This window comes from Rhipicephalus microplus, chromosome 5, assembly GCF_043290135.1.
Source record: "Rhipicephalus microplus isolate Deutch F79 chromosome 5, USDA_Rmic, whole genome shotgun sequence".
Lineage (NCBI taxonomy): Eukaryota > Metazoa > Arthropoda > Arachnida > Ixodida > Ixodidae > Rhipicephalus > Rhipicephalus microplus.
The window spans coordinates 100,075,396-100,097,678 of record NC_134704.1 but is presented as its reverse complement, the minus strand read 5'-3'; the positions used below and the strand labels follow the sequence as shown (position 1 = coordinate 100,097,678).

The following is a 22,283-nucleotide window of genomic DNA, read 5'->3' as shown; positions in this document are numbered from 1 at the left end:
TCGACCTCCAAGGTGGTGCCGGTGAGAGATTTCTTCAGTCCGATGTTGAACAATGAAAAATAGTGCTCAATGTACATGCAAATTGCTGCTAATGAGGAATTAAAAACAGGAGCATTCGGCTTTTACTTAACGCGCACGCAGCGATCCCCATTAGCAGCCATTGGCATGTACATTTAGCACTATCTCAGAAGAAAGGCTCGCTACGTTATACTCGCTGGGTGTAACCTCCATAGCTTCAGAAAGGTTTAGCGAGCGTTGAGCCGCAGTGCCATGAATACAGTGAACTAGTATATACCATGAACTCGAGGTGATTAAAGGGGGGATGTAGACCCGAAGCGCAAGCCGTAAAAAAGTGTGCGTGTGCCACCTCTCGTTTAGTCCTTGGTATGTCCGCTGTATGGCGGTGCTTCTATATGGGGAATATATGATGAAAAGATGCGAGATGGTGGTACTTGGAGTGTTGAATAGATGGACGAACGGACAGACAGACAGATGCATGGATGGACGAATGAACGGACACAGGGGTGGATGCATGGACGAACGCAAGGACGGACGCACGAACAGACGCACGCACGGACGGCGGATGTACGCATGGACGGTCACACAGACGAACGCATGGACGGACGGAAGCAAGAACATTGACGTACGAATGCTTCGCCCCACTCTCCATCATTCACTCCGTGGATATGCTGCCAATTTTTTTTTTTGCGTGCTCTCGAGGAGCCCCGCCTTGCAACCACTTCGTTGTGCATCTATGCATGACGCTTTCCTCCAAATTGTACAGCGGTACACGAAAGAAGGGGAATTATTTGAAGGTCTTGGTTTCTATCTTACACACAGGTCATGAAACCAAGAGATAATCAATCCAAGAAAAGAACCACAGGACATTATTCATTGTTTTTCCTAATTGAGTGTAGGGTTATTGAACTAAATTGAAAGAAAGTTAGGAGGACTAGAAAATCACCCCTTTCCTTAGGGCTTGCTAGTTTTTATTATTGATTATTCATTACATCGCACATGACCTTGGGGAAACGAAGGGTGGTGTCCCGTGTCACCTTTAACATTGTTGTTCATCGTTTCCTTTGCCCCTTGCAAAGATACACGGGTTACGTTACCCCATGTGCACAGACGACAGTTTAGTATGAATTATGGTAGGTTTACTTGGTAAGCAAAAACTGGCCACCCAATCAGCTCTCAACGCAAGGGTATATATTCTTGCTCTATTCAGGCTCTGTGCTCAGTCGTATACTTTTCTCTGTCATAGTGCATTTTGATTTGTCGCAATAAAAATGACCCAACTTATCGTTGGAGCAAAAAGCACATGGAAAAAAAGCTGAAGTCATAATATTCGGGGTTTAATGACTTCAAACCACCATATCATTATGAGAGACGCCGTAGTGGAGGGCTCCCAAAAATACGACCATCTGGCGTTCTTTAACGTGCACCCAAATCTGAGAACATGGGCAGTAGTCATAAACGAATCGGCCTGTAAAAGACACACAGCAAAAGTAAAGGACACCACGTTCTCAGAAGTCGCCATATTACACACAGGCAATCAGAGCACGTGGAAGCGCCAGACACTATCCCACTATTTACCTTTGATAAGCTGGTCTTCAGCGGTCAGAACCTCCACATAACGGCGAAAACGACCAATCACATCGCGAATAGATTACGGTTCTCTTTACCTCGTGAACCACAGCAAGGATGTGTCACTGTCTCGAAGCATCTCATGATTAAGACATACGAATAGTGTGTGCTTTAATATTTCTAACTACTAATGACTTTATTTACGAGATGCAACCTAATTAGCACAATGTAAGAACTGGCAGAACATGAACGATGTACCCTAGGACGGTAGCTATAGCAGCGGCTGCCTTCACGCCAATAGCATATGTACACGCTCGTTTTTATAAAAGGGAACACAGAGGCACGTAACGTGTGCTCTGCGCCGGCTGCCTACAACACTGTATACCGACAGTTGAAGAAAGTACATTCGCTGCTGGCGTGTTCTGTCGGCAAACACAATAAAGAGTGATGGTCGCTGGACAATCGCTGATAGATTATGCTCCCACTTTAGTCTCGCAACGGGTGATGCCACCAAAGATGGACGTGCTTTATTTAGCTGTTGGTTGATGGAGCTGTAGGTAGCCGCCACAGTGTGCAGGCTGTGCAATCGCGTGTTCATTTCCATTAAGGGTGACACGGTGTAAATGTATATAGGTGTCCTAGCAAGCCTACATTCACTAATTTCTACTGACGCATTAGAATTCGCTGGTCCACGACAATTTCTGGTCGATCAGATGGTACAATGAGTCGCAAGAGTAACAGTTGTCACAGGACCATCCTTAACGCCAACGGAGTCCACCTCAATTACACGAGCAATGCCGCAACTTCGTGAAATGACGTTATCAGTTTACCTATGAAAGACGATGGCTGTGACACGCCACTAGTTGCTAGTTTCTAAGCCCTCATGAGTTGTACCACACCAGTGTACATTTACAAAACTGCTATGGAGGTTGGCGAAGCAACCAGGATTGATTACTCAGAGGGTCGCAATCCGTTACACGCATTTATTGACAGATTAGAAAGGCGCTGCAGAGAAAATAAGCAACATTCACGCGACATTCCCTGTAAACCAAATGAAGTAATGTATTCATAGAAATAAGTATAAATTCAGCTGCACACTTATCGGGCACCAATTCGAATGGACGCAGTAAGGAATGGTCGTTATCAAGAGGAGCAGGGTCATGCCTGGAATTGTGTAGGAACGCGTGGAGGCACTGTTACACATTCAGTGCGCTTCAGCTGTGCAAGTGCTTCTACCGGAGGGCTACTGCTTCTTGCTGAGCCATTAACCCCGAAGCATCATGGCACCACGCTATCGGCACTCGCAAACACTGCCTCTAAACCCGTCTGGTAGCATTTGTGATGAGAGCGCCAAGCCGAATCAGAGCTGAATCTGAAAGAGTGCCCAAGCCGGAGTTTCGGCTTAGGCATGGCTTCTAACCAACAAAACTTCACAGAGTAAACTTGTGAGACACTTAAGCTTCACCTTCAACAGACGAACATGACAGGGCAATCGAATGCTGTCCGCACCGCCTCCTGCAAATCTCTACACGATAGTGAACTAGAATAATCTGGTTCACTATAGTCACAACGATACCGCAAAGAAACGGACGTCTCTGAGCGTACGATTGCCCATTTCAGATTTTTCTAAGATCCCTATAAAATCATGCCCAGTTTCGGTCTTCCCACTGCGTAGTACTTTTTCCTTTATAAAGGAAAAAGTATTCCGGGTACTTCACTATTCGTATACTAATAATGAAGTACCCGCGACGCGTTCGTAAGGCAACACGCGACCTTACGCTGCAGCTGACATTTTGATGACTTTGCTGCTGGTAGTGCACGGTGCAATATGCCAAAGCACTTTGTAATGCGTGGCTCCTTGTAGCAACTCTTAGGTTCCTACACCTCGGGGGATTCTCCGCTTTTGACACGTAACCGTGCGTAGGCTAAGGAGACTCCCCTCACTTCAAGGCGTTTTTATAGAGTTTTTTTTCTTTCCTAGTATTTTCAAGCAATGACCTGGCTCTGTGGTAGAAAATCTGCCTGACACCCAGAAGACCTGGGTTAGATTCTCACTCAAGAATCAGGGCTCGCACTTCTCTCTTTTTGCTTCAGATCTTCTCGATATATTGATCGCGAACCACGCTGATACTTAGGAAAATGCAAACGACGTCGAGGCCAACATAAAAAATTCTGTGAAATAGCTTCGTTACAGCTGTCACTTTAACTGGCCGCATGAATATTGAAATTGATACTCTTTCTGTAGCGGCAGAATCTCTGGTATGACTTTTTTTTTCTTTTCTCAGATTAAGCTCTATGTTCACTTTGATTTGTTCTACCGCCTATGCGGTTTACGAAGTTGAGATGAAATTCTAGTTTAACATGCGGATGTTTATTTGCTCTGCGTGTGCTGTGATTTGCCGATATGTATCATTTTTGTTTTGCGATACTAAATAGTTGTGTGGATCTCTTTCAGGGCGCTATTTCCAGCTTGCTTCTATTCCTCTCAATAACAAGTTATCAAAAATAAATTACTAAAATCGGTGAAACGATTCGGTATAAATGTACACATTGATAGAATGGTAGTTTGGCTAGTTGGGGGACTGAATATTCATTTGTTTGTACAGCTTGGAGTGAATGAGGTAAGAGATTAGGGCACTATACAGCTGATGCCGCGCCTGTTTTTCATTTCGTTAGAGCAAACATGTAGATGTATATACATTTGTCTACTATACAGCTTTTAACGCTTGCACTGTATTTCCCTTAAAACGCAGAGACCTCAGGAGCTGCTCGCTGGCAAACGTACAAGAAGACTTGTTCGTTCATCCGAAGAACCTCACTCATCTGTGAGTACTGCGCACGCTTTTGGCATCTCCGCAGTAGTAATACTTTAGGTACATGTAGTTGTTGGCTGCCTTGCACTTCTTGTCGTGTTTTTCCGTAGTCAAGATTGCTGCGAAGAAAATCACACTGCTGCATATATATATATATATATATATATATATATATATATATATATATATATATATATATATATATATATATATATATATATATATATATATATATATATATATATATATATATATATATATATATATATATGTGTGTGTGTGTGTGTGTCTGTGTGTCTGTGATTGGTTACAGATTACTAGAGACAAACAATGCGATATAACCATCGTTGGAGTAGTTAGAGATCTTGCTCGTCAACAATAGCTGTTGGTATCTGATAAGAACACATTTCTCAGAATCAATTTTTGCCATTTGAAATAATTACAAAAGCATGATTCGCCGCCTGTTTAAAACCTCAATAGAGTGACGCAGTTCACTGACATTTTGGTCCATTTTTTATTATATTCTTTTTTTTTTTCAGTTGGCTCGATGGCAACGATATTGAGTCCGTTCAACCACGTGCCTTCTCACATCTGAGTCGTCTCCAGGTTCTGTAAGTCGCATATCGCGAACTCTTTTCTAATACGATTTAGCAGTACTTAAAAGGGCAATAATTTCCAGGAATCTGGAAATCAAGTCTTAGAAACTTTTTTTCACTTTATTTATGACTTACCCCCATATTCACAAACGCTCCTCGATTCCAATTTCGTCCTTCACTTGACTGAGTTGAGCACTGCGCCGCTTCTCGACTGAAATTGACGCTGAGCTTTTCAAGAACCTCTGCAGATTACTGCCTATATGCAGTGACTCGGTTTGAGAGCAGATGGCGCTTCCCTCGACTTTTTATCAAGTCAGGGTGAAGCGTCGAGTGAAGGAATGTTTTATAATACGGCGGTTAGTGCTGTGAAACGCATGATGTAAAGTTACGATATGTCAAGGTCGATGTTTTTTTTTACATGACGTTGATTTGAACAAGGTATTTAAATGACCTCAAGTTTTTTATTAGTATTACTTTTAGTTATTATTAGTATTATTTTTATTATTTTATTGGCCTCAACTTTTTATTAGTATTACATTTTGTTATACGATGCTGCATAACGAAGACACCACTGGAGTATCGGTTACTGAATTTCAATTGTTTTCACAGATGCTATTGTTTTCTATATGGACGGCTCGCATTGCAGCTTTGTATCCAGAGTACTAGGCCTACCGTTGTGCTTGCTTCTCAAGATCTGACGCATCTCTAGGTCTCTGACAAGGAACAAGCTTGTCCGCCTCTCAGCGAACGACTTCACGGGTCTTGTCTCTCTCCGAACACTGTAAGTTGAATCTAGCACTTCAGGGACCTTTTCTGAGTGTTCTGATGATATATTCAGTTTTATTATTTGGAACACTGCTCCTCAAAGGGTTCTAGGTGTATATTACGTATTGCGTGTTTTTTTCCTTCTATAAAAAATGTTCAAATCTCTCTTGACCGTCGTGAAGAGCGTAAACGAGCCATCAATCTAGCTAGGGAAAAAGCAAAAAAATATCTATATTTCTGCTTTTTTGTAATAGGTTGTTGTCCTAATCGATTGCTTCCTCGCAACGATTCCACTTTGAACTTTGTCTCTCTTTTGTTCTAATCACAGGTTATATCCCAGTAGAAGTGATTGCGACCGAATAAATAGTAAGATAATGACAATTGTTGGGATGTAACGTCATAAAACCAGCACATGGCTATAAGAGAGGCTGTAGTGGAGGGCTCCGAAATTTTCGACCACCTTGAACTCTTTAAGGTGCGCCTAAATTCAAGGACATGGGCCCCAAGCACTTGCGCTTCGATCTAAAATGCGGCCGCCGCGGCCGGTATTCGAACACGTGACCTATGAGTCAGCAGTCAATAAACAGTGAGAGCAGCTGATGGTGTGATAAAGGGGAACAGATAAGCTATTTTTGTCTGTTAAATGAATTAGGTAAAAATGCAACGCTGACCCCATGAGGCTTCTTTTGTCCGGCTCTGTGGGACAGTGGTTCCGGAGCTCGGCTGCGGGACACGAGTTCGATCCTGGTCGCGTCGGTAGCGTTTCGATGGAGGCGAAACGCTGAGGATCATTGGCTCTGCGATGGCAGCGCTTGTCAAAGAAGACCTGATAGCCGACAGTACAGGAACCTTGCCCTATAACAATCTCGGGAAGCTGGCAGTGAAATTGAAGGTATTATTCGTAATTAACGGTATTATTATTATTATTATTATTATTATTATTATTATTATTATTATTATTATTATTATTATTATTATTATTATTATTATTATTATTATTATTGGCCTTTTTCAAGCAAAAATGTTACTTTGACATGCCAACGAAATACATACGCCTTATTCGTAAACTTCTGAAAAAGAAATGTGCTTTTGGCCGGAAATATTTCCCTGAAAGTATAAGATGACTTTCTTAGCAAGCGCGGGAACTTCGGCGTACTTTTTCAAAAGACTGCTTTTACCCGCAGACTCACTTGTGCTCGTAACAAGGTCAGATCAACAAATGTGCACGAATTTGGACTGACTTTTGCTTATAGTAAATGGTGCTCAATAGCTCGACTGCATAAAAAGGCAAAGAAGGCCAACTGAATTCGGCTTCTTGGAATAGTAGGTCGCTCTACCAAACATCTACCTCCTGTAGCCCATCGAAGCTGGGTCGCATCATAAACCATTATCAAGAATCCCGTCAGTTGGCACGCAAGAAGGACTTACATTCTGATTGTTAAGAAAGTTAATTTATAATTAAAAAAGAAACAGCATCCAAAGCTATTGACAAGAAACGTAAGGGCGTCTAATCTTGAAGGACGCCTTACATTCACTTTCAAGACTAAGAATCCGATAGTGTTATCGACACCATTAGAATCCCATTCTCAGTAAATAGCCTGGCTTTGCTCCTTCATGTACACCTCAAACATGCTGCAAAAAATAAAGTATTGGGCGTTTCAAGCTTTCCTAAAATACTTGCTGGAAATACAGTTGTAGAATGTCTAAAAACTCGCATTACAAGTGCATTTCGTGAACCTAAATAACGAGGACTCGCAACCAAAGAACAGATTTCGAATTATTTTCCCCGTATATAAAGTGTGTATTATGTATATGCATATTCGCTTTTTGTAGAGCACGGAATATTGACATTAAACTTTGACTCGAAACAATAAAAAGCATTGTGTGTGTCTATGAAAGCTGTCCGCATGATACCCTGAAACAAGAAATAATTTCGAATACACTTACTTCAATCAATTTTTTGAAGGTGTTAGAGCAGCAGAGAGAAAATGAGGGACAGTTAAAGACCAACAAAGAATAACACTGAATGCTACTCGAGCCACAAGGCGAGAAAAAGAAGTTGACCAGACGCACGCTCGGTTTGCTACTCTGCTCTGTGGGGAAGAATGAAGTGGCGAAAAGAGAGCTAGAATGAAACAGTAAGATAGGCAGAGTCACAACCACACTTGGGGCAGCTCAGAAAATCTCTACAGGTGGCCACACAAACCTGTTGACAATAGGTGTTTTAGCAGCTCTCCCGTTACCTTGTGCGTCGTCGAGAAAAACGTGTCCATGCTCAATATACAAAAAATATTGGCACACAAAGTAACAGTGTCAGTAAGCCATCCTGAAATGAAAGCTGAGTTACCTTGAAAAAGCTAAGGAAAGGGGATTTGATTTTGCTCCTCGTGGCAATCATTTGCTACTCTAGTCTACACCGCAGGGCAAAGGCCTCTTTCGATGACGTCTGATTTAGTCGATTTTGTACAAGCTGATTCTATTTTATTCCTGGGAACTCAAATTTCTTTACTTCGCCTGACTCACTGCCAATGTTGGTTGCGTTTGCTGTCCCTTGGTTGAGATTTATGTAGCAATTATCTCTCTATACTTTTTATTGCGCCAATCCTCGTTGGTTCAGGTGAAGCACCAGCCTAGCTGAGGCTACAATGGGGCACTCAAAAAAAGAAGAGGGTGATAAATGTAGTATATTCCCCGAAGCACAAGCTTCTTCATTGGCGTTTAGAAAAACCTCACCAATAAGTTCTTCCCATACGTTAAACAACATCACGCACTCAGAAGTGATAGATCAATAGTCACACCTTACTCCCACTAACCCTACATGAATTTTCTTCGTTTATCTTCGCTCGGCTGCTCCCGTTTTCAACTTATTCCTAACTTCACCGAAAGTGGGTCATTCCTTGATAAATACACGCGTTTTGTGCTAAAAAGCGAAATGGCATATCTTCCGGTCAGATCTGTACAGCATCCTGGTGTCTCTCTCGCTTGACGTTTCTTTTTGCGGAAATATGTGCATTTCGCTGGGATCTTACATGTTGCATCGTGTATCGGCACGTTGCGGTGAATACTGGCACTGGCGGTAGCAATGCTGGTGAAACCAGGGACACCGCAACCACGGAGCCTACGTACGAGTCCCCTCATTCTTCCCCAGAGACGCACCAATGCAAACAAAACTACAAAGCTAAGCTGGCACTGAACAATAAAGAATCGATCGCAAGCATGGACGTAGCAGGCAGTATATCTCCAAGCAGCATGACGCAGAAAATGGAAGCTGCATTCTGGTGCTTCATAGATGAAAACACGAGATCAGTAACATTTTTTAGGACTTTGCAACCAGTGATTTCATCTAGATTGACCCATCTTTCTGTAGCGGACTTCATCATCAAACATATATGTTCTAGTTGTTCAACGCTAGTCGTCTCTTGATAAGAAGTTTGCTTCTATCACCTTCAAACCGATATGGGACCATGGCCCGCAGGCAACTGGTCAATTACCTTAAAGTATTACTCATTTCTACCAGCCCCAAAAGTACAGTGGCCTAAGTTGTTTTCTAAAACAACATTCAAGCGAAAATATCATCAAGCGAAAGTATAGTGACATCATGCGACATCATGTGACATCTTGCGACATCAGTGACATCATGCGACAGTGACATCACAAAAATATATAGCCATCAAGCGAAAATATAGTGACAAGGCAAGGAAATTTCTAGTCCAATTAAATCGGATGAATGACGTCTTTTTGCAAGCTATGTACACACGAACGACTCAATTTTTCAAGCTACATACCAACAGCCTCAGCACAAGAGTCTTCTACGACAAGTTTACCTATGGCGTAGAAAACTTTTTTGCGCTTACTGGCAGCCTATCAGACTGGATCGCCCAAGGAACTTCAATGCGTAGCGTGATTTTGTTTGTCTAGTCTATAAAATTCACTCATCACTGCGCCCTTCTGCAGCGAACATGTTATCTTGAAGAAAGTGCATCACCTCATCTACAGGCAGCTGCATTAAGCATATTTACTTCGTTTACCCTGTCATTACACCTACAGAAAAAGCAGTGCTTAGTCAAGCTGCAGCACTCGTACCTTTTTCGCCGTTCCCACTTTTTATCATTGTGCTTTTTTGTTGAAGAATGAATAATAAGGAACTAGCCCGATTTGTAGCGCTGCATTAATCGTTTCCAGCAATAGAGTAGAATGTGCAGTTTGGGTGAATCGAGGGCCAAATTGAAAGTGGTGGGCTTGTATGGCGTGATAATTAATTGTAAGCACGCCTCGCCTCATATCATAGCACCCGAAAATCATGATTGCAGTCACTTTAGTGTTCATACTTATCAGTGAAATGGCCGACTTCAGCAACACATTTCCTTAAGCCAAGTAGGATAGACGGACGCAAGATTTTCTATTTGGGGGGGGGGGGGAGGGGATACTCGTTTTCCACGTACCCAGACAAAACCCACGCAGCAGCCAATCAGAGAGTAGCAATACAGCGCCATCTAAGATAACCTCACTCAACTGCAATTTGTATGTACTTTTGTGAGACAGCGCCGTCTATTATACTGTTCGGGAGATCCTGCCTTCTTTTTTTCTCGTCTCTCCTTTTTGCCGTTACGCGTGACGCATGACATGGTTGGACTACGAGGACCTTCACCCAGAATAATCTGAGAAACTCGAGAGGTGAATCTGTCCCATCCAAACACGAAGATTCAGCTGGTGCAAAAGATGTCCATGTCTCGCGGCCAGCTAGCATGAGAAGACAGTTCGATTAGGGCGCACACTGCGCTTGCCCAGAATAAGTTTATTTTCTCTGTCTGTCTCCAGTTTTTTTCTATCGCTTAGTTTTTATGGAAATAAGGTAATTCAAGTAAAGATAGACTGGCGGCTTTTTTTTTAAAGAGAGAGGTACAGAGCTGTACCCACTGAAGTGTTGTTCGAATGGAGGCGCATCTGCAGTGACGTCAATGTCTTTTCTGCTAGCCGACGTACGTCAGGCGGTGACGTGTCATTAGGTTTGTAGGGCTATCACATATGGGTCCCAAAGGGAACCAGAGTCGGCCATGGGGTTTTTCCACGTGCCGTATCACTGCCATTCTCCGGGTGCGGTCACGTGGAGAATCCACATCCCCGCAGGGAAGCCCACACTGCGGCTTCTGCAAGCAATGCCGGCCTTCCTTCTGGTCGCGTATTTGCCAAAGCTTCGTGTTTGCGTTCCTTGGTTTGATACTTGTAACAGATTTTGCTGCAACATAGTCAGGCTTTAGTTTCTGTTTGTTTGTGTGTGTTTCTGTGCGTGTGCGTGTGTGTGTGTGTGTGTGTGTGTGTGCGTGTGTGTGTGTGTGTGTGTGTGTGTGTGTGTGTGTGTGCGTGAGTGTGTGTTTGGTGTGAGAGCTGGCTAATAAATATCATCCCTCACACCACTTGTGCTTGCGGTTCCAGCTCGACAGGAACAATAACATAAAGGATCCATCAACGAAACAAAATACGATTCAATATCGTCGCGACTGTTTGAAGAAAGAGACGACTTCCGCCATTGTTGGTGCCCCGCAATCACGAATCAGCGCAGAATGGAGAAGGGACAAGAAAAGGATCAGAGACAAGCGCTTTCCTACGTCTGAGGGTTTATTGAGAAACACCATATGTGTATATGTTGGCATCCCACAACACGTGATAGTGCACGAGCAGTCTCGTAACAAGCCCCAAGAAGCAGAAAGATGTTATCCAACGTGACAAATATATGAAGCAGCAATTCACAGGAAAAAACCATGAAAAGCAAGTCACGGGCGTGCACTGTGGTTTACGCTGTCAAGAAAGGACAACCTTTTGTGGGTCAAGGCAACAGAGGGCTTGCCGACACAGATACCCTTAGCAATAATCTACGTCTTGGTAGCCTTGACCCAAAAAGAGCTGGTTTTTTTTTTTGACATGGTTAATCACGGTTTATACCAGTGATATGGTCTCATTGATTATTTTGCGCATTTTTATCACATATTTCGTCATGTGAGATAAGTTCATTCTGCCTCACCGTTGACCACGTCTACGTGATATATTGTTTTTTTGCGCGCGCTTATGTGACGTAGTGTGCTGCCGTATATATACATGCGCCTTTTTAAAATGAATCCTAATTTAGAAAAGCACGCTTGTCTATGTTCTCATTCTTGTCCCTTGTCCGTTCACTGATTGTTGATGGTAGATTAGCAAATAGGACTATATAAAAACATTGCTTCTTGAAAGGACATATCTGAAATGTCTAACGCTGTTTTATCAAGATGAGACCACACGAAGGGAACACACAGCCTTGCCTTACTCTTGTTTCTTTCGTATCCAGACTGGTCCCTTTCGCCTTGGTCCGTGTTGATGAATCTCCGCTAAACTCTTAAGATGCGCGCGGATTCGTCAGCAATGGGTCAACGAGAAACACGAAAGTGAGCGTGTCGCAGCCTGGAGATCGTTGTTGCAAGGTAGCAGTAGTACAGTGGTGGATGGACAAACTTATGGCTAATGCTGTATCTTCTCTTGAAAGCGTGGTGACCGGCGGGGACTTTGAGAGAACGAGCAAGATGCATTACTGCTTCTTGTTACACATGTGCGCTGTTTCTCAGGTCACTCGTTGCATTTATAGTGCACCATAGACGCCAATCAAGTCAGAATAAATGCGACAAGTCTACTGCGCGTGAATAAAGTAAGACACCGTTCGTGAAGAAGCGAATCACATAAGCAGAGACAGAGTGAGTAAAGATCGGAAAATATAATTGCAAGAGGACGCTGCCCGGATGTCACGCACACAGCTCTAATCTATACAAACAGTGCCAGATATAAGACACAATTAAGTATGTGCGCTTGCGCACTTGTATTTCGCGGTGGTGGTGGCGGACAACTGCCCGTAACCCGAGTAGTGTTCCCATAACCGCTTTCAATGTAAAAGCTGACATCGGCAGCGTTGGCCTGATGAATGCAAAGAATAAATATCAGGGTCCCAGCAGGAACCGAAACCTAGCATTCTTCATGGCAATCAAATATTCTATAGGGCCACACCAGACCTCGGAACCTTTTTCTTTTTCAGTAGACCCTAATGTTCGTGCAACGTCAGTTGTGGTTGCAGCACCGGCCATCTAATTTCATAAGCAATACAACATTACTCATATGATGCATCCGCCACGTCGGGTTCAACGTCAGTTGCAGTTGGGCGCCACCCGCCTAAGTTTATTTATGCAGCGGTGTCTAGGACTACCGTCCTCGCACGCACCAGTGCTTCATATAAGCTTGCCGCTTCTGGTGCAGCGAAAATTCATGTAGCTGTTGGAATCGTTACGCAACTTGTGAACCACTGGTTTTGTAAAATTTATTCGGCTGTTAGAGTAAGTGTGTTTGTGCACTTGTACATATATTTAACGCCACTTCGTAATGTTTCGCGCATTGAAATTTATTGCATCACAGTCACCTTCCATCCGGATGCTTCGCATAAAATCTATTCGCGTTGTATGTTGGATCTGCCGATTTCTTTAATAGCATAGCCCGCAATTGCATGACACAAATTGGACAGTTCACTTATACGGGACTCAGATTATTTGAATGAATGTAGAGCGCATCACGACAGCCGTGATAGCGATCACTCGTTGCCTGCGATAGACGTCACTATAACTGTAGTCAATGGTCAGATTTTGAGAACCATTTAACACACGGCAATCCCCGCATGTTTTACACGAGTGCAACTCGCTGTTGCGCTAGTGATTGACTACTGATTTTCCGCATATTGCACTTTTAGGAAAACAGGTGTGCAGTATAATAATTCGTTTATCGCGCGTTGCATTTTAGGACTAAAAGAAGTATATATAGCGCAATTCTCATTGCGTGAACACTCTCTCATGGTCGCTGTTTAGTATACGGTGTAATATTTCTACAACACGCTTTATATTCAAAGGGAATCACGCATATCTTGCGACGACGCACTTTTTTCCCGCAGGGTTCGCGTCACATAATTTCTGATAGCGGGATTTAAATCCACTGATGCTGCCGCGTTTACATGGAGACGAAACGCAGTAGGCCAGCCCACCTACATATTTAGGCGCAAGTTAAGAGCACTAGGTGATTGACATTTATGGTGCCCTCCAATGTGGTATCCTCATAATACTATAATCGATTTTAATGACCCTCTCCCTGCATATTACTACATATTACAACAAAGAATACAAAAATAAACTTTTGGAACTATCCGCGCTGTTTGCGTTCCTTCGACCTTCTCCCTGCTTGGTTTTATAGGTTCAAACGTATAACACTGGTTATAGGTTATATGTTCACATAGGTTCAAAGTGAGTTTATCCTTCGTACACAGGAACCTGGCTTACAACAAGCTGTCCGACGTGACGGGAGCATTCACTGTCTTGGGAAGCCTGCGGACACTGTAAGTTCTTCACTCGTCAAGATCCTTCTGAACCTTTGAAAACTGCTTAGTGTAGAAGCAAATAGAGGGCACACAAGAGCATGTCCTTCAAAAAAAGTGAGGTGAGGTAACTAGGGTAGCATAAGGCCGACATATATATATTTTTTGTGGTCCCAGTGTAAACGTTGCGGTGGCACGGAGCATGGAGGAAATCAAAAGACAGCACAGGAGAAGGCGCGCATAGCTTTCGCAAGCCGAACATATTTGAAGTTTCTCCCCTCGTACTTGGCTGGCTTTTCAATGCTCTGTAAACCAGTAATTTTACCTGGACCGAGAAACAAAGTAGAGCGACAGAAAAGGGGCACTTGCCGAGCAGTAATTCCCGCATGAGCGCATGAGTTATATCTCAGGCAAAAAGTTTGAGCCTACAGCTAGAGGTACTCAACGCGTTGCTTTCCTATAATATTATGCGAGCCCTTGAATAAACGTTAAAACTTCAGTTTCAACACTTGGGATGCTAAGGGTCGTAGTTGGAAAGCCTTCAGTGTGCTTGACTTGGACCACGACCACGACCACGACAACAAAGGCAACAAAGGTGGCAATGGGAACATCTATTCAATACGACAAAAATGTACTAATTTGAGAACATGCTTAGTGACAGTTTTTACAAGTCTAATAAATTTTAATGAAGCAAAAACATAAGAAAAGCTCAAAACATCAAACTGAGAAAAAATACCAATAATCGTAATTATTCCCTTACGCATACGAAATCATTGAGTGTAACGAAGGAGCAAATACAAGATTAGCACCAGTCAGACTGGACATGTGTTCATGTGCATACTATACAATGGCATTCAAAAAGTACAGGCAAACGTGAAATGACGAAAAAATGGTTTAGTAGATGCTTGAGAGAAAGGAAGAAAAAAGTGGTAGAATTTCCGACATCTGCTCCTGTATTTCTTCTGTCGTTTGTGGTACCGTTCGGGGTTGGATGTTAACATAATTTAGTTACGCCGGCTTCTGCATTTTCTTTGCGCAACCTCACGCAGGCATTGTGACAGTATTTATGCAATGATGTAGGACTGGGTAAGTTCGTTTGGGTCCTTAATTAGCTAGTTAGCCTAAATAAAACAGCTAGATGATAGGCAGAGATGGCGCGACTACCACGCTAATTCAAACAAAAGGTCAGAGGGCCCACGTGCAGTTGCTTTTACGCTTTGTATTGTTCGGTTATGGCGGATAAAAAGAATAGAGTGCATACACGTTTCTTTAGGTTGTTGCATTTGAGCTCTCTCGTGAAGACACTGCCTCGTTCCTGGGTTTTGTCACATTGGCACCTTTATATTTCAGACATGCTATAAGATAAAAGGCGCAATACACAAAAAAATTTCTTGGGCAATAGTCTGACCTCGTCGCGTCCGAAATATTGGCCGTTTACTTCATAATATTTTTCTGTGGTATTCAGATGGCACGGTTAAAAGCCTGTTTCACGAAAAATTTCTGTTTAACAAAAAAAAATGAAATCTACAGGGCGCTTGCGCTTCGCCATCAAGAGTATAACGTGATAGCATTATCGAGTTCTGCTCGCATGGCATTCTCATTCGCTTCAATGAAACTTCATTTCGGCCTAGTTGGTAGGTATTCATAAGCTAAAACGAACAGCAAAAATACTGAACACACCCAACAGAGAAAAGAAACGACACACAGACGAGTGCCATCTATCAACGGCTTCATTCCTTAATTTTCTATGCATATCTATGTCCACGGCTTGTCTTCTGATTCACTTGCCTAGCATCGCTTCTCAGAAATGCCCTTCTAAAAATAAGCAAGTTTTGGGTGCGTGACATTGGTTGTTTAGAAAGTCTCTGGAATGTGCCACTAGCCCGTGATGGAGAGAGAATTAATCAAGAGGGCAATATTTATGGATAAAACGGCGCGTGCAAATAGGCACGGGACCAGTGCGCCTTTAAGGGCCCATGTTTGTACGCTGAGGTTTTTTCTGTACACTCGTCAACACTGGGTTTTTGGGACTTATGCAACCGGCACAGAAACTCGTAGTTCACGAAATATTCGCTTGAAAAACAAGCGCGCAAAGCAATACGTTATGATTTCTGCGCAACGTAACAATATTTGTGAATATCCTCACTTAGTACGAGCACTACATACCGGCTTATTACTTCTGGTGTTTCTAATACCCATGCTTCTGTTGCCATCATTACGCAACAGTAAAGAATTAGTTACATAGATCATGCGCAACTGCTCAACGTATGTATGCGCGTGCAACATTTGTACATATCTGTAGCGTAACTTCGTAACGTTTTGCTCAATGAAAATTTACAACTAAGTCATCTTCGATCTGCATTTTTTCCATAACATTAATTCTCAAGGTATGTCGGATCTCCTAAACTTCTTAAGGGATCTGGCAAGGTTTCTGTCTTTTTTTTTTTGACATCCCTCCTCATTTTATGTGCAAGTGGGTTGTTTTTTTGGTGAGCCCCTTGAGTCACTAAATTGTAGAAAAGAATTGTTCAATGCTGTGTAACATAATCATTTCTTTCTTTATGCGTGTGTGTGCTCAATTCCTGCTGTTATATGACTTGTATTACAACCAATTCTATTGGTGCCACTCTGCAGTTTCTTTTATAGCTGATTTTTTTTTTTGCTTCTTCCAGAGACCTGGAGGGCAACAGACTCGACGTTATCCCTGACGACACATTCTGGCCTCTTAGAAGCATCGAATCACTGTAGGAATCATGGCTGTCTTCGCATGCAAAACTCTTGTGGCGTGCACGTGTGTTATGGTTATGAGGCAGAACATCCGACAAGAACTATCGATGGGTGAATAGTACGTATAATTAGCGTTCGTAAGGCCGGCTGACAAGTTTTCAAAACAACACAAACGAAGTCTCATGGTGCTTCAGTCACAGTTGGACACACATCGTGTATTTATAGGCAGACTGAAATCACCATAAGCTTCCCGTGAAACAGCTACTGGATATTGTGCGCCCATCACTTGCAAGTCTTGAGTGGGTACCATGAATCGAGGAGCTGCGATGAAACGTGATGCGCCTGATATCCTGAACGCAGCACTATGGAACAGTTCAGTGCAGTTCAAGACCACACAAGCATTTTGCTAGTGCATATGAAGTAATTTTTTGTTGAGTTGTGTACAGATTCGTGGGGCGGCGTCTCGCATTCCTCGTCTTCACAAAATTGGCAGTCACGCTGGCTCTGTGAAATATACGGTGTTTGGATTTAGCGTGTTCCCTTTCGTGGCGCTATGCGTTCAACCAATGGGGAAGCGTTACTGCAACGTTTCTGCGTGCGCTGCTCTGTGACGCGGTGGAGGCGTTGTCTCGAGCCACAGAGGAGCCCGAAGGAACAAACCTGATAGACGTATAATATTGTTGTATGAAACACGTTTATCGCATCTTCGGGGGAAGTGCTTGGACGCACGTGTGACACAAGCAGCGCGACCCCTCATATAGCGCCGCATCACGATCCCTTCTTGAAGTCAGGTGGACCGACGGGTCCCGTTAGGAGGCGCGTGTTTGCTTTGGCTCCGTGTGTGTTCATGTGGCTTGGACCTGTTTTCTTACGAAACAAAAATCAGCAAATGTTCAGTGGTTACGCTTCACCACCTTATTTTTTTAGACTTACCTTTCCAAATCCGGTCAAAAGTTTCAAAATGGTTGAATTTTTCTTTTTAAACAGAACCGAAACACAGCAATAAACAAAGCCGCAAGTGCGATTCGCCACCCTCAAGTACGAAGACTATCAAATGTGTTCATTCTTATGACCACTGGAGGATCGCAGCCCCAGAGCCCCCTCTAGTTAATCTCAGGAAACTGTCTGCCTCTTCGCAGTCCTGCTAGAATTCAGGCGATGGCATTTTTTGTTCTAATCATTCGTGTTCCTGCTGGTTGTCAACTTTCGCGTTCAGTGAGGCATTCAAGGCTTTCGCCTTAAATTTATGTTTGCTTGAAGTTTTCGAGTAGCACAAGTAGACATGCATTCACTTCTCCTTTTGCAGCAATCTGAGAAAGAATGTGTTCCGCACTGCCTCTTCAGATCTATTCGCTCCTCTTCGCAACATCACTCACATGTAAGTACGACTTTATGTCTAGTGAACTTCGCTAAACAATCCTCTATGCGTTTTTTTAAAGTGTTGCTGAATATATATATATATATATATATATATATATATATATATATATATATATATATATATATATTTATATATATATATATATATATATATATATATTGTGAGACGACGTCAGGTACGAAGGAGCGACCGTTTTATTGTCAACCCAGACGCGCGAGCCAGCAACCGAACAAGCAGCGAGCCGCTACGATGATGATGATCACGGTGCTTTGTATGCGCAGGTGAAAGTGAAAATGATAAGCAACACAATCAGCGCTCACACTATTTCCCCCCTACACGAAAGCGGTCTGCAAGACGTTCATTTAGTAAGTGTATGAGCGCTGGATATAAGGTTTCAGGCGAGACACATGGACGATCTCGGTCCCGCGACGACGGCGATCAGAAGCCGAAGTAACCGGCGCGACGCGATAATTTACGGCCGATGTTCGTTCAAGCACGGTGTAAGGACCCAGGTATCTGTGAATGAATTTTTCACAGAGGCCGGGTGTGCGAACAGGTGTCCAGAGGAGCACTTCGTCGCCTGGGTAGAATGACACAACTCGACGTGTCGCATCACAACGAACTTTTCGCTGGGCCTGAATGGTAGAGGTGTTGGCGCGGGCGATTGTGCGGCAGTGGTTGACACGGGCAGCGAATTCTTCCGGAAGGGACGCAGATGGGACAGAAGGCGTGGACAAAAAGCTGGTGTCTAGAACAAAAGATGGTGCACGGCCATACACAAGAAAAAACGGGCTGTAACTTGTAGTGCGTTGTATGGCAGTGTTATAGGCAAACGTGACGAAAGGTAGTATTGTGTCCCAGTTCTTGTGATCGGGTTGGACATACATAGAGATCATGTCTGACAAGGTTCTATGAAAACGCTCAGTAAGACCATTGGTTTGCGGATGATATGCCGAGGTGGTCTTATGGATTGTGTCAGAGGCCTGTAAAACTTCAGCGAGCACACGAGAAAGAAATGTCTTGCCACGGTCACTCAGGAGAACACGAGGGGCGCCGTGGCGCAGGATAATGGCACGCAGAACAAAGTCGGCTACTTCGCTGGCAGCTCCAGTAGGAAGAGCTGCCGTCTCAGCGTAGCGAGTAAGATGGTCTACGGCAGTAACAATCCAGCGGTGACCGGCGGCGGTAAGCGGAAGGGGTCCGTATAAGTCTATGCCGACGAACTCGAAGGGAGCGGATGGGCACGGGAGAGGCTGTAGAGGGCCGGCGGGAAGAGATGTCGAACGTTTTCGGTGCTGACATGATGAACAGGAAGTGACGTACCTGGAAACACTAGTGGAGAGGCCAGGCCAGAAGCAGCGAGTCTTAATGCGATCGTAGGTTTTATGAAAACCCAAGTGGCCAGCCGTCGGGTCGTCATGAAAGGCTTCTAAGACTTGGAGTCGAAGTGAGCGAGGTATGACCGGGACCCATCGGCTACCGAGAGGATGGTAAGTTTGTCGAAGTAGCGTTCCGTCATGAAGTTTGAAACGCGTGAGTTGTCGTCGCAAGCGGCTGTTGGGAGCACGAGATGAGCCGGTGAGCCGATCGATGATTGTACGGCAGTATGTGTCTGCACGTTGGAGCGAGGTGAGGTCTGCGGATTGAAGGAAGTCATCCGGTGCAGTGGGCTCGATGGGACTAAGACTGGTCATCTGCGTGGTCTCTTGGCTGGGAGGTGCTGCGCAGCAGGTAGATGCGTCATGATTTTGCAACAGCGGACAGCGTGACAAAGCGTCGGCATCTTGGTGTTTGCGGCCCGACCGGTATGTGACACTGTAGTCATACTCCTGCAGTCGGAGCACCCAACGACCGAGGCGTCCTGACAAGTTTTTTTAATGATGACAACCAACAGAGCGCATGATGATCCGTGACGATCGTGAAGCGGCGGCCATACAAATAGGGGCGAAATTTTTGCACGGACCATACGATAGCGAGACATTCCTGTTCAGTGATGCTGTAATTGCGTTCCGCTGGGGAGAGAGTACGGCTCGCGTAAGCCACGACTTGCTCTTGTGAAGCCTGGTCACGCTGCAGCAGAACAGCGCCGATTCCGTGCCCACTTGCGTCAGTGTGTAATATAGTAGGGGCTGTGGGATCAAAATGGCGAAGAACTGGCCCTGACGTGAGGCATCGCTTCAGGGTCTGGAAAGCAGCTTCACAGTCATATGTCCAAAGAAATGATGCACTTGTGGTCAGGAGTTTGTGAAGAGGAGCCGCGATAGTGGCAAAATCACGGACAAAACGGCGGAAGTAAGAGGCTAAGCCGAGGAAGCTGCGAAGGTCTTTGAGCGTGATGGGCTTAGGAAAGTGCAGCACAGCGGCCACTTTGTCGGGATCAGGTTCGATGCCAAGCTTGCTGACAACGTGGCCTAACACTTTGATGCTGCGGCTCGCAAACCGACACTTCTTGGTATTTAGCTGGAGACCGGCTTTGGCTAGACATGTGAGCACCTCGTCTAGACGTTCTAGGTGTTGCGAGAAGCTGGATGAAAAGATGACGATGTCATCCAGGTAACAAAGACAGGTCTTCCATTTTAGGCCACGCAGCACCGTATCGATCATCCGCTCAAATGTGGCTGGGGCATTGCAGAGCCCAAAAGGCATCACATTGAATTCGAAGAGACCATCAGGAGTAGCAAACGCTGTCTTCTCTTTATCAGACTCATGCATCGGGATCTGCCAATACCCAGATCGTAGGTCGAGACTTGAGAAATATTCTGCACCCTGTAAGGTGTCAAGTGCATCGTCAATTCGAGGCATAGGATATACATCCTTGCGCGTAATTTTGTTTAGTGCCCTGTAATCAACGCAAAATCGCACTGATCCGTCCCTTTTCTTAACTAGGACAACAGGAGAAGACCAAGGGCTTGTGGAAGGTCTGATAACGTTGCGTGCGAGCATGTCATTGACTTGTTCCTCGATGACCTTGCGTTCTGAAGACGACACGCGGTAAGGGCGACGGCGGATAATACGAGAACCGTCTGTGGCGATGTGATGAGAGGTCACCGTAGTTTGACCTAAGCCATCCGAACAAACGTCAAAACAAGTCTTGTGTTTTGTTAAAAGGGCCATTAAGTCATTAGTTTGCGTTGGAGTGAGATATGGACTCAAAGTGGCTTTAAGCGCATTAGATGAGCCTCCTTGTGGCGTACACTTAGCGACTGACGGCGGAGACGATACAGTGACGACACATACCGGTGCTATGTCGATAAGGCTGGCAACAGTGGACCCCTCTGGCAGTAGTTGTGGCTCTGTTGTCGTGTTGTAGGCGGTGAGACTGGCATGACCACGCGAAAACCGCACTAGACAACATGCGATGGCGATTCCTCGGAAAATGCAGCGCTGATCGGGGACAACCACTGCGTCACCGTCAATGGTATCGCTGGATCTAATGGTGAGGATACGTTCTTGGGCCGGGGGCAGTACAAAGTCTGCAGCTGCAACAAGGTGAGGCGACGAAAAATCGTAAGCACTAGAATTTTCAGTGTCCGTAATGCGAATAACGGGCGGACCACACGAAATGACAGCGGAAGCGGCTGACAGGAAGTCCCAGCCCAATATAATCGGATGAGCACATGAAGAAAGCACAGCCAATTGTATATGGTGACGAATTCCGTCGATCAGAACACGAACAGTGCATTGTCCAATAGGGTAAATTCTATTTTCATTAGCACCACATAACACCGGACCAACATATGGAGTTTGCACTTTTCGTAGACGATGACATAGTTCGCGATCAATGACCGAAATGGCTGCTCCAGTGTCCACGAGTGCGTCAACCGAAATGCCTTCTACACAAACAGTTAGTAAATTTGCAGGGCGCGCAGGAGGAATTGGGACAATTCGACGACAGGCAGTTTCTCCTCCAAAAACTGCAGCTGCTAGTTTTCCGAGTGGCTGTCGAGGGGCATCAGGGCAGAACGTAAAGGCGAAGTAGTACGGCGGAAGGGCGATGGTGAACGACGGCGGGGTGAGCGGGAAGAACGAGGTTCACCGTG

General features: G+C 44.4%; 2 protein-coding genes across 2 annotated transcripts in view; one reads left to right on the top strand and one right to left on the bottom strand.

Annotated features, from left to right (window-relative positions):
- LOC142817881 (uncharacterized) overlaps positions 1-22,283 on the top strand; it is a 219,502-nt gene that overhangs the window by 120,409 nt on the left and 76,810 nt on the right. The window contains exons 10-15 of the mRNA XM_075895814.1: positions 4,341-4,412; positions 4,940-5,011; positions 5,706-5,777; positions 14,088-14,156; positions 16,808-16,879; positions 18,169-18,240. Coding sequence (XP_075751929.1) covers positions 4,341-4,412; positions 4,940-5,011; positions 5,706-5,777; positions 14,088-14,156; positions 16,808-16,879; positions 18,169-18,240 — 429 coding nt within the window. The remainder of the gene's footprint in view (positions 1-4,340; positions 4,413-4,939; positions 5,012-5,705; positions 5,778-14,087; positions 14,157-16,807; positions 16,880-18,168; positions 18,241-22,283) is intronic.
- Positions 1-22,283, bottom strand: part of LOC142817882 (scoloptoxin SSD976-like) — a 454,431-nt gene that overhangs the window by 378,751 nt on the left and 53,397 nt on the right. The window lies entirely within an intron of this gene.